At 35.3% G+C, this 13,320-nt stretch overlaps 1 protein-coding gene across 1 annotated transcript in view; it reads right to left on the bottom strand.

Moving 5' to 3' along the window:
- MDGA2 (MAM domain containing glycosylphosphatidylinositol anchor 2) overlaps positions 1-13,320 on the bottom strand; it is a 912,048-nt gene that overhangs the window by 263,739 nt on the left and 634,989 nt on the right. Inside the window, exon 7 of the mRNA XM_025295819.3 lies at positions 4,275-4,604. Coding sequence (XP_025151604.2) covers positions 4,275-4,604 — 330 coding nt within the window. The remainder of the gene's footprint in view (positions 1-4,274; positions 4,605-13,320) is intronic.

The following is a 13,320-nucleotide window of genomic DNA, read 5'->3' as shown; positions in this document are numbered from 1 at the left end:
CAACATTTTGTCAATGTTGACAAAAACATTCACAATTCCTACAGAAGTCTAATCAAACTTTAAGTACAATATCTATTCCACTATATCTTGTGCCTAGTTTTTAAATCATCTGACAGCTAAGTAATTTGACAACTTAGACTGTAAGCTCCCAATGGGCAAGGCCCATTATCTGTCACCATGAGACATAGAGCCAGATACACAGAGCAGTAACATAGTAAAAGAATCTGCAAGGAACATGAATTCTAAATTGACAGAACAACAAACACTCATAATAAAACAGTCTGCATATTTGTAGCATCAGGAGGAAAAAATATTTCTAATAAGAAATTAAAGTAAAAAGAAGACTTAATCTATTATCACATATATCATAATTTTCATTATTCAATAAGATGTAGGAGGCAAACTCCAAAACACATGGAGCCTCTCTCTTTTAAGCTTTTTTTAGTCAAATCATTGTCTTTTATAAATAGTAATAATTCTGTAAACTAGGATTTACCTTCCTGAGATATTTTATATTTCAATATTAAAGTCTTCAAACACAGATCTGGAAATGCAGTTCTGTCATTTAAAGAAACAGTTTTCAATCTATTAGGCAGAACTATCTTAATGGTACCTCATTCTCTTCTTAATGAATTTCATATATGCATATTCAAACAGTAACAAATAAGATTCAATATAAGATTCTGTATGGAAAACAAAGGTTCGGATTTTTTTTAATTTAAAATTTCATCCTAAATTTGCTTACACTTAACATATACACAGTTTAACAAATAAGAAACAACAATTATAAATTTCTTAAACTAGTATAATAACAAAATGCAAAACAGCCTCACATTATGTACTTACGTCTAAACAGTAGTTTCCTTTTCTTTGACTTCACTCACCCAATTTGTGGGAATTTCCTCTGAATTCTATGTGGTTCATAGAATTAATATAGTTCAGGATTTTCCTGCATGCTATCAGTTCAATTAAGTTCAGTCACTCAGTCGTGTCTGACTCTTTGCGACCCCGTGGACTGAAGCACTCCCAGGCTTCCTTGTCCATCACTAACTCCTGGAGCTTGCTCAAACTCATGTCCATCAAGTCAGTGACGCCATTCATCATAGCATCCTGCATCCTATAGCTTATTCAAACTCTATTTCCCAGTAATCTCTCTATATTTCATATCAAAGCACTCTTTAAGTATTTTCCCTACTTTGTAGGGATAAATACAATTTTTATTGATACCAACTGAATCACACAATCTCCCGTCTACAGATCTTTATGTTGTAGTCTGGTGGTATTCTACTGTACTGTGAGCAAAATGAAACATCAAATCCAGTTTCAGCATGAAAACAGAATATGAAATCTCCTTCAGTGACTTATCCTTTAAACATCATCTTCTGTGAATCTCTATCAAAATACAATTCCCCACACAGATTGCCCTGCAAGCATGTCACCTGTGCAGCCATGTTTAGAAAGGCCTCCTCACTTGGTTTAATGCTTTGATATTGCCATCAAGAAATTCTTATCAAGTTCTGAACAAGGGATATGCCTTAACAATTTTTCACTGAACACCACAAATTATGGAGCCAGTCCTGTCCCTGAGAGTTGTAGCACATTAAATCATAGTATAAATTGGTCTTTTGAATGACTTTTCTTAAAGTCAGTAAAGAATTATATGATCAGGAATTACAACACCAAATGTCTATCTTGGGAAGGTAATAATAGGAGGAGGAAAGCAAACCTAAAGGGAAAGCTACATGCACAGATTAGTTTACTGTTTTGATGTAATAATTATTTATTATCTTCTAAGTGCCATGTAATGTTCCAAAGGCTGAGATCACAACAATGAACAATATGGACAGGTTCCCAGACTTCATGGAGTTTCCACTCAAGTGAGGGGACAGACAACCAGGTCTGTCTGTGGTGGGTAGGGCAGAAAAGGGAAATGTTTTGGAAAAAGATTTAACATATCTCCTTTAGAGATATCCTATGATATCCCTTATATGTGGAATCTAAAAAGAAATGATACAAATGAACTTATTTACAAAACAGAAAGAGACAGACTTAGAAAACAAACTTATGGTTGCTGGGTTGGGGTGGAGGGGAAGGAACAGTTAGGGATTTGCAGAAGGTCATTTGGGGAAGGTACACACTGCTATATTAAAAATGGATAACCAGCAAGGAACTATTATATAGCACATAGAACACTACTCAGTGTTATGTTCCAACCTGGATGGGAGGGGACTTTGGGGGAGAATTGATACATATATATGTATGGCTGAGACCCTTCACTGTTCACCTGAAATTACCACAACATTGCTAATTGGCTATACTTCAATACAAAATAAAATGTTTAAAACAAACAAACAAAAATATATCTCCTTTATTTTGGGTATTATCACCTTTGGTGACCAGACAAAATGATAATGGTTTAAAAAAACCTTATTACAACCACATTGTTATTACTAAGAGGTAATTTTGAGTGTTTTCTACTTCTCTGATCATCATTTAGCATTTTCCTGTAAAAATTTTTGGAAATTTCATAAATTAATGCTGGTAATTTACAATACATAGTTTCAAACAGGCAATATTATTAGGTTATATAAAAATGAGTGTTAGGATTCACTTGGTGAATAATTATATAATGTTCTTGTCTCCTCTCCATTTTCTCCTCCCTCCTCTCTCTAAATTTAATTGTATATAGACTGCTCTGTTTGGACAGGAACACTGCTTCTTTGCATATGAGTTTGTGTCATCAGTTCCAAAAAAGAAACAAGCAAAAACCAGGCAAACAAACAAAGCAATGGTCATGATTGAATGTAGATCACTTGAAAATTGTCTCTCATAAATAAGGGCAAATTCCACGGATCTCACAAAATTGTCTTACTCTTATAGGAATTATCATATATCAGGTGTCCCCTAGCATGTTGATGTAGGCATTCAATGGCTATTTGCTGATTGAATAAATACGTAAATGAATGATGACTGAGTATATCAACAGATTTCCTTATATATCCTAAAATTAGTCCATCTCCTAGGGATAACACAAATTTTGAATAAAATAGTTATTGTTGTGGTTTTTGATTGTTTGTTACCTAGGAAAGAACATCTTTCCAAACACAAGTACCATCCATCACCCTAGAATGGAATATTCCTTAGAAATGATCTAGAATGGTGAAAAGCAAGCACATTTGGTCACCCTGAAGTATGGACTATATCCCTTAAGAAGTAAAATAAATTCAGCGTGTATTGCAATTTGGAATCATGAGAAGACACAAAATCACAAGTCCATCTGTTAACACACAACAATCAAAATACTGCCTGACTGGAAAGAAGACGTTGACTATTTTAATTCCTTCAAAACAGAGTATGTTTGCAATCTACATTTGTGCTCTTTGTTTTCAACACATATTACTCACCCTCGGATTATATGAAAATTCTAAATTAAAACTCAGTCTAGTAACAAGCTGTCAAAACAAATAAAGCTACACTGGAGTTCTCCAAACGCATACTCATTGCAGTTCATAAAATTGCAGGGCTTCAAAACATCCTAAGAATTAAGCTAATATGTCCTCCATACCAGAGCCCTGCAATTTTCCTCACCTAAGGGTGTTCATTTGATTGAGAGAAAATTGATAACATATTTTTGGTCTTAAATTAATAGAAGAAATTTCACTCCAATATATTTTTATATTTAGTCAATCTCATTGTCAAGAGATCCTAACATAAAGGTCTACAAAGAGTCACATCTGATTATAATTTTAACACGTTTATCTTTTTTTATCTTGGTGGAAAATATATTTCTTATATAACATATTTTAATACTCAAATTATCTTTTGGTATTTTATTCCTAGGAATAAATAGTTTCTGTTTGTTTCAATTTTCTGAAAATTGTCCCAATTCTTTCAACATTTGGTATTTAACTTTATCATTTAATATAATTACAGGCTTTACAGAGAGTTCCTAGTTAATAATTTAAAACCTGGTACCATCTAATCCAGAAGTCTGTATATATTATAGGCCACATTATTACTTTTATGTGCATTATTTCTGTAAAACCTTATGTAAATCTAAACAAAACTTCATGTAAATCTAAATCTAATCAAATATCAAAGTCTCTTAACATGATATTTGTTGGGCATTCAGAATGTTAGGATTTTGGTTTCAGGAAACTTCTTGAAAAGAAGAATGTTCTTAGCTTGATTGAACACTATTTTGTATATTCAACATTAAAAAAAAAAAAGGTTCTCAATGTGAACATCTTTTAAATCATAAATATGCTTCTTACCTGTGCTGCTGGATATATTAACATCAATACTGATATCAGATATTCCGCCTCCCTTCAGAGATGCTACACATGTGTATGTCCCAAAATCCGTGAATTTTAAATCAATGATGTCCAAGTTGGTCGTTCCCGGGGAGACATCCGGGTCAGTCTGCGTAATAACCATCCGCTCGGAACTTCTTAACGGACGACCATTTTTAAACCAACTAAATGTTAACTCCTCAGAAGGAACAGCTTCTACTTGGCAAGATATTTTCACCTCACGCCCAATCTGGATGTTGTCATCTTTGTGATAAGGATCTGGTGTGATCCAAAATCGTCCTTTTTTTAATGCTAAAACATAAAAATTCCATAAGTAATTAATGTTACTTTCATAATGTTAGGGATTAATTCACTATATATAGGTAGTCATCTCTGGTCTAAAATAAAGTAAAACAAAATAAAATAAAATGTATATATGTTTCTTCAATTTCCAAGTAGTGTGCATATTAAAAAAACTATTTTAGGTAATTTAGAAACAACCGAAGTAACTAAATTACTTACAGACTCTAAAATGGATTTTTATAAATTGCACAATATTTTCCAGGAATATAAAAATGCTTTAAATATATATATGATACTTAAACATTGTTGCCTTTGAATTTTGAACAAATGATGAAATATGTTTATATAAAGTCATTTAGGTATTAGAATTAAAAATAATTATCTGGATCATTAAGCCCAATTTCTTACCTATGTCATACCTGTTAAGGCATCATTTCTCAAATAACTCAAATACTGTGAAAATTTCATATTAAAGAAAATTTTAAAGTTCTGTTTACATGCTGACCAAAACTAGTTTGGTAAGAATTCAGTTACTCCATATCACTTCACATTCATGAAGCACTTTAATATAGTATTGAAATAAACTGAATTGAAGAAGAATGTTTTTTCAAAAAAATTGCTATGATAGCTCTGTTCCACCATACATAGATGTCTTCAGTAGAAACCATTTACTGGCTATCTCATGCAGATGGCCAAAAGAACCTCTTGGCAGATGGCTTGGAAAACATGCCTTCTGGGTCTAAGGTCATTGCTGTTCTCATAGCCTGTGTCAGTAATCACGACTACCTGAAACTGCCAGAAGAGCATCTATTGTTTTTTTTAAGGGCTTCAGTTCTGAACTTTGAATGATCCTATGGTATTCAGTTTGTAATACAGCTTTGTTGTGTTTCTTTTTAATTGCCGTAATACTCTTATGTACACATTTTTCTCTTCTCCAATACCCTATCCATGCTCCTCTCCAACATCATCATGCCTACACGATGAAATGGAGCACATGCACTGAAACATAATTATAGGAATAAAATAGTGTTCATTCTCTTTTACCATTAAGCCTAAATATATGATGACACTGGCAAAAATGTTGTGAATTTAGAGGACCTGCAAATATTGGAGGCCTACTAATTGCATTCTGGGTAGACTTTCTTGAGTTTAACTTGATTTGCTCCGTTCAAAAAAGGCCAGGAAATACCACAGATTTAGAACTATTTGAGAATACACTAGAAATAAATTCATTTTTAAATCATAAAGAGATATTTTAAGTTTCTTTACTTTTCAGCCTCAAGTATTTTCATCTCCTTTCTTGTTTTTATCTTAATAAGAAGAGATAAATGAATATCACAAAATGTGTTTGTATGTCTTTTTTTAATTCAAGAAATATTTATGGGGCTCGTATTCAGAACTAGGTACTGGCAAGACCCTTATAACATAAGATGACCAAAATAGACATAACTTCGATCCTTACATATGGCAAATTGTGTATTCATAATTTATTGTTCAATCTATCTAACCTGTACATATGACACTTATGTCTAAAATATATGAAATGTTTAATGAGTTTAAAGAAGTCTGAACCACAGAGGAGACTTCTCCAAAATATTGTTTAGAAAATGCACAAGGCTGCAGTCTTAACAAAATCACCGGAAGACAAATATTTAAGTCAGGTTCTTACATTGTCGTATGTTACATCTTCCAAATGCAACTGATGGAACTTATTTATTCCAACCATAACTTTATCAGTACATGACTCTAGGATGAAATCAGGAGAAATTGTGTAATTCATTATGTAGAGTCACATGTATATATTTTAATAAGGAACTGAAGCATGTGACTTTACATTATATCTAGAAAGGGAAATGCGTTAAAAAAATCTCCACATCTGGCTACTCACATTTGATATGAAATACTGTGCACATATAATTCAAATATAGTTGACGTTCTACAGCACAAACAAACTTAAAAGATCACAGAATGTCATTTTCTTTTATTTAATAGACTTAAAACATAGAATGTCAAGGGGCATTTACTTTCGTTAGCACTCACAATTTTTAAACTAAAGTTTCCTTTCATTTGGTAAGAATTTTCCTTATCCTGTTTTTATAGAGAAATAATAAACCTACATTTAAAAGGATGAAAGATAATACATAATTTTCAAAAATAAAAAATTATATACATATTAATAAGTTCATATGGAGGTACATTTAGGATCAATTCCACTCCGAAGTTTTAAATTGGTTGTCATATACAAACACCACAAAAAAAAAACCCCTGATGTTTCAATGATTAAAATTTATTGATGAGGTAGCTATTGTTTTCTAGCTCTGTTCTCTGTACAGTGACATATTAAAGGGATACTGATGTTGAGAGAACTGCAAACTCATCAGACAAATGAGATTTAAACTACTAAACAATTCAAAAGCCACTGATAAAAAAAACAAGATATCAATATCTATATTAAACATCCTGGACTATTTTATTCATGAGAAAGAACTTTTAAAATTCAAAGTAAAAATATTAAAGATTATAAATGTAATAATCAATTCATAAATAAAATTATATTTTTAATAGAAAGCAATATAACCAAGTAGACTTTAAAGACTGAACTCCTTGCCACAAATATTTGTTGATCTCAGTATCAGACAATTCTACCATTTGGCCAAAGTCAATCATATTAGTCTCTCAAATGATAGACTCTGAGAGGGACAAGAGGGACAAGTCAGTCTGGCAATGAGCAAATGGTGAGGAATATCAGAATAAGTAGCATGGATTAATTGACTGCAGAGCTAGCTCTTTTGAGTTTTTTTTATATTACTCCATAACAAAATAACTGGTTTTACATACAGAACAGAAATGTTCTAAAGGAAAAAAAAAAAAAAAAGTGTGTGTGTGTGTTTGTGTATGTGTGTGTGTATGTGTGTAGCCATCTGACAAATTTACTTAATTTTCTAACGTACTTTAGGGGCTCAGAAAACTAAGAGCATAGCTCTGTTAACTAGGCACAGGTACATTAAGAACTTGAAGCCCCATTCCAGTTTTTCATTTCTATGTGGTCCAATATGGACAATCTAATTTTTATGGGTCAAGTGCATCATTTATAAAAATAGGAGGTGATAGTATTAGACTCCCTCAGAGACCCATTGTGAGAAATAGCTTATTAACAATAGTGTAGATCTTTGAAAATATAAAGTGTTTAATATAGTTAATCAACTGGGAAACAGGTTTCTTCATTTATAATTAAACACTCCTTTTCAGTGAACAATTTATAGTAGTTCATGCAATGTTAATTTAAAGTCATTTCCTGCTACCAGTTAAGATTTCAAATACTTAAAATCAGTCTGCGATTAGTACCAGAATATAACAGGGCTGCAATAGACATAACAAGACTCTGTAGAACTAAAGAAACTCTATGGAGAAAAAGAGAAATCCCTTTCCCCAAATGCAATTTCTTAGCCTGAATATAGAAAATCCCGTAACACCAGCTTCAGAGAACATTAGATTTAGCTTAATGTATCATAAATTGTGATGGATGAACCTCAAAAGGTACTTGTTTAGTCTGGCAATGCATGTAAAAGAACTGGCATCAAGCTGAGCCTCTGTTCTGGATAATCAGCTTAGAAACACTGCAATATAACCCACAGCCCCCTTTCATAATATTGTGAGAACTGAATGCAATTGGCCCGCGTTCACTTTCCAGATATTACTTGCCAGGACATTCTCATTGTACTCACTGAAGCCCTCTACTTTGAGATTTACAAAGGTACTTTCTGAATAGAATGAAACCAGTGTATAAATGAAAGCCCACTGCAAAGATCTGGGTACGGCTTGCTGCTGACCTTGTCCTAGAGAGAAAAGTGGATTTTTGCTTGTGGATGACTAAAGTTCCAAGGCAGACTTCAATTATTTAAAATTAGATTACTTCTTGAGTTTATCCTTGAGCTAAAGACCAGTGGCTTTGGAGAAGTCTATGCTCATGGCTTCCAGGAATACAATATGCATATAAAGACAATGGGGGCACTGTGGGATTATATCTTGTCTAGCATTATAGATTTAAAATGATAAAATGTACTGTTTGTCATATGTTCCAAGAATTATACAATGTATACTCAGATCAGATCAGATCAGATCAGTCGCTCTTTGTGACCCCATGAATCGCAGCACACCAGGCCTCCCTGTCCATCACCAACTTCAACTTCCGGAGTTCACTGAGACTCACATCCATCGAGTCAGTGATGCCATCCAGCCATCTCATCAAAACAACATTAAATAACATTTTTAAAATGTTTTAAATTTTAATGAGAAAGCATCTCTTTGGAGAGAAGAAATATCAGGTATCAGCTTCTGAACATCTGCTAAGAATCTGTTTCAGAAGGATGGTAAGAGACAGACTGACCACTGACCATCATTCCAAGTAGATAAATTAGTTAAAAACCTCCAAATACATCACTTATTATCATCTCAGTAGGATTCTAGTCAACATGAAACATTGATAAATGTTGCTGAGAAGAATGGATCTAGAGATAATTAATAGTGTAATCAGATAAATAAAAATTGATCTTCTATTCATGTATTCTCTGTAAAGGACAATGAATATATCTGAGTGAAAAAAGTACTTGCTAGTCCCACAGGATGCTAGCTAAATAAAGAACTGGAAACATATTACATCAGCAAAGCAATCTGCAATAGTAAATGACAGTAGATACAATCTGTCTTGGGGATTTCCCAGGTGGTGCTCATGGTAAAGAACCCATGTGCTGATGCAGGAGATGTAGAAGATGGGGGTTCGATCCCTGGGTTGGGAAGATCCCCTAGAGGAGAGTATGGCAACCCACTCTAGTATTCTTACCTGCAGAATCCCATGGACAGAGGAAGTTGGTGGGCTACAGTTCACACGGTTGCAAAGAGTCAGACACAACTGAAGCAACCTAACACACACACACACACACACACACACACACACGAATAATCAGTCTTAATAGAGTTAAATGCCTACCTGTCTTCTTAAAGAGATTGTGAACACCTGGGGACTGGGCCCATGCCTGAACCCCCCGTTTTGTCCCCAATCCAGAACCTGGTTCCTTGGTTCCTCATTACAGTTGGTATTTAACAGTTTTCATTAAAACAGATTAAAGTTGACTTAATTGTCAACTTTACAGCATTGACTTTACAGATTCCAATTGTTTCCATTCAGTCTGATCTGTCTATGTTAACTTTGTTCCTGCTTCGTAGTCTTATGTTCTAAGATGCAAGGGGGAAGCAAGATAGAGAAAATAAAATTCTCGATATCCTCCAGGATTCAAGGGTTTTGTTTAGGGAGCAAAATATATTTGATGAGATAACAGTATTAATGTACAGAAAACTCAGGAGACCTTATTCTATCACACTTACTGAATAGCTAACTTTGTGTCCTAGACATACAATGGTATAAGAAAGTCAGCTGCAAACACGGTATCAGTGACTCATCCCGGCTTCATAAAGGAGATGGAATTTCATGCAAAAGAGCTTGTTCATATGCTTTCGAAAAAGGTTAATAAAAATCATGTTAAAGAGGAACAAAAAAAGAACAAATAAACTTTGAGGATTGACTATGATAGTAAAATTTTTGCTTTTCCACAGAACTTTGAACATATTAATATGCACATTAAAATATTCTTGTTGTTCATTTGTAAAATCGTGTCAGACTCTTTGCCAGCCATGGACTGCAGCTAACCAGGCTTCTCTGTTCTCCACTATCTCCGAGTTGGCTAAAATTCCTGTCCATTAAGTCGGTGATGCTATCTAACCATCTCATCCGCTGTTGCCCTCTTCTCCTTTTGCCTTCAATTTCCCAACATCAGGGTCTTTTCCAATGAGTTGGTTCATCGTATCAGGTGACCAAAGATTGGGAGCTTCACCATCAGTCTTTCTAAGGAATATTCAGGGTTGATTTCCTTTAGGATTGACTGGCTTGAGCTCCATGCTGTCTAAGGGCCTCTCAAGAGTTCTCCAGCACTGCAGATCAAAAGAATCAATTCGTTGGTGCTCAGCCTTCTTTATGGTCCACTTTTCACATCTGTACATGACTACTGGAAAAACTACAACTTTGATTATGTGGACCTTTGTCAGCATAGTGACGTCTCTGATTTTTAATACACTGTCTAGGTTTGTTATACCTTTCTTCCAAGGAGTGAGCAGCTTTTAATTTCATGGCTGCAGTCACCATCCACAGTGATTTTGAAGCCCAAGAAAATGAAGTCTGTCACGGCTTCCACTTTTTCCCTTCCTCTTTGCTATAAAGTGACAGGACCAGATGCCATGATTTTCATTTTTTGAATGTTGAGTTTCAAGCCAGCTTTTTCACTCTCCTCTTTCACCCTCATCAAGAAGCTCATCAAGGTTCCTCTTCATTTTCTACCATTAAAGCAGTATCATATGCATATTTGAGGTTGTTGATATTTCTCCCAGCAATCTGGATTCCGGTTTGTGATTCATCCAGCCTGACATTTCACATGATGTACTCTGCATATAAGTTAAATAAGCAACGTGACAATATATAGCCTTGATGTACTCCTTTCCCAATTTTGAACCAGTCAGTTCTTCCATGTCTGGTTCTAGCTGTTGCTTCCTGACTGACATACAGGTTTCTTAGGAGGCAGGTAAGGTGGTATTACCATCTTTTGGAGAATTTTCCACTGTTTGCTGTGTGATCCACACAGTCAAAGGCTTTAGTGTAGTTCATGAAGCAGAAGTAGATGTTTTCCTGAAATTGCTTTGCTTTTCTGTGATCCAACAGATGTTGGCAACTTGATCTCTGCTTGCTCTGACTTTTTCTAAATCCAGCTTTTATGTCTGGAAGTTCTCGGTTCACATACTGCTGAAGCCTAGCTTGAAGAATTTTGAGCATTACCTTGCTAGCATGTGAAATGAGTACAATCGTACCGTAGTTTGAACATTCTTTGGCATTTCCCTTCTTTGGGATTGGAATGAAAACTGATCTCTTTCAGTTCTGTGGCCACTGCTGAGTTTTCCAAATTTGCTGGCATACTGAGTGCAGAACTTTAACAGAAGCAATCTTTTAGGATTTTAAAAAGTTCAATTCTGTCACACCCACTAGCTTTGTTTGTAGTAATGCTTCCTAAAGCCTGCTTGACTTCACACGTTTCTGGCTCTAAGAGAATGACCTCACAGTGGTGGTTATCTAGGTCATTAAGACCTTTTTGTATAGTTCTTATGTGTATTCTTGCCACCTCTCCTTAATCTCTTCTGTTTCTGTTAATTTCTTACCATTTCTGTCCTTTATTGTGCCCATCCTTGCAGGAAATGTTTCCTTGATATCTCTTTGTTGAAGACATCTCAAGTCTTTCCCATTGTATTGTTTTCCTCTCTTTCTTTGCCGTGTTCATTTAAGCAGCCTTGGGGTCGCTAAGAGTCGGACATGACTGAGCAACCTCACTTTCACTTTTCACTTTCCTGCATTGGAGAAGGAAATGGCAGCCCACTCCAGTGTTCTTGCCTGGAGAATCCCAGGGACAGGGGAGCCTGGTGGGCTGCCGTCTATGGGGTCACACAGAGTGGGACACGACTGAAGCGACTTAGCAGCAGCAGCAGCAGCAGCTTACCTCTTCTTACTATTCTCTGGAACTTTGCATTCAGTTGGGTATATCTTTCCATTTCTCCCTTATCTGCTTCTCTTCTTTCCTCAGCTATTTGTAAGACAACCACTTTACCTTCTTCAATTTCTGTTTCTTTGGGAGGGATTTGGTCCCTGCCTCCTGTACAATGTTGTGAACTTCCATCCATAGTTCTTCAGGCTCTCTGTTACCAGATCTCATCCCTTGAATCTATTCATCACCTCCACTGTTTATTCATAAGGGATTTGATTTAGGTCATATCTGGAAGGTTTAGTGGTTTTCTCTACTTTCTTCAGTTTAGGCCTGAACTTTGCAAGAAGGAGCTCATGGTTTGAACCACAGTCAGCTCCAGGTATTCTTTTCACTGACTGTATAAAGTTACTTCATCTTTGGCTGCAAAGATCATGGTGGTGGTTTGGTTGCTAAGTCGTGTCCGACTCTTGCGACCCCATGGACCGTAGCCTGTCAGGCTCCTCTGTCCATGGGATTTTCCAGGCTAGCATAATCAATCTGATTTCGGTATTGACCACTTGATGATGTGCATGTATAGAGTTATCTCTTGGGTTGATGAAAAAAGGTGTTTGCTATGACCAGTGTTGTTCTCTTGGCAAAACTTTAGCCTTTGCCCTGCTTCATTTTGTATTCTAAGGCCAAACTTGCCTGTTATTTTGGGTATCTCTTGTGTCTCTACTTTTGCATTCCAATCTCCTATGATAAAATAGACATCTTTTTTAATTTGGTTTTTTTTTTTTTTTTTTTTTCGGTGTTAGTTATAACAGGTTCTGTAGGTCTTCATAGAACCAGTCAACGTCAGCTTCTTCGGCACTAGTGGTTGGGAAATAGACTTGGATTACCCCTGTCATAATGTTCATGGGGGTCTCACGGCAAGAATACTGGAGTGCATTGCCATTTCCTCCTCCAGTGTACCACGTTTTGTCAGAACTCTTCACTATGACCCATAATGGCCAGGCTCATAGCTTCATTGAGTTACATAAGCCCCTTCACCATGAAAAGACTGTGATCCATGGAGGGGAAATATTCCTAGAGGGACTAATAATACTTAATAAAAACGCTTTATTTGTGGAACATCTTATCTTTCAGGACTGGTATTTCATAGGATA

Source organism: Bubalus bubalis, chromosome 11, assembly GCF_019923935.1.
Source record: "Bubalus bubalis isolate 160015118507 breed Murrah chromosome 11, NDDB_SH_1, whole genome shotgun sequence".
Taxonomy (NCBI): domain Eukaryota; kingdom Metazoa; phylum Chordata; class Mammalia; order Artiodactyla; family Bovidae; genus Bubalus; species Bubalus bubalis.
Note: the sequence above shows the minus strand (reverse complement) of the source record. Positions and strands in the feature narration are given on the sequence as shown.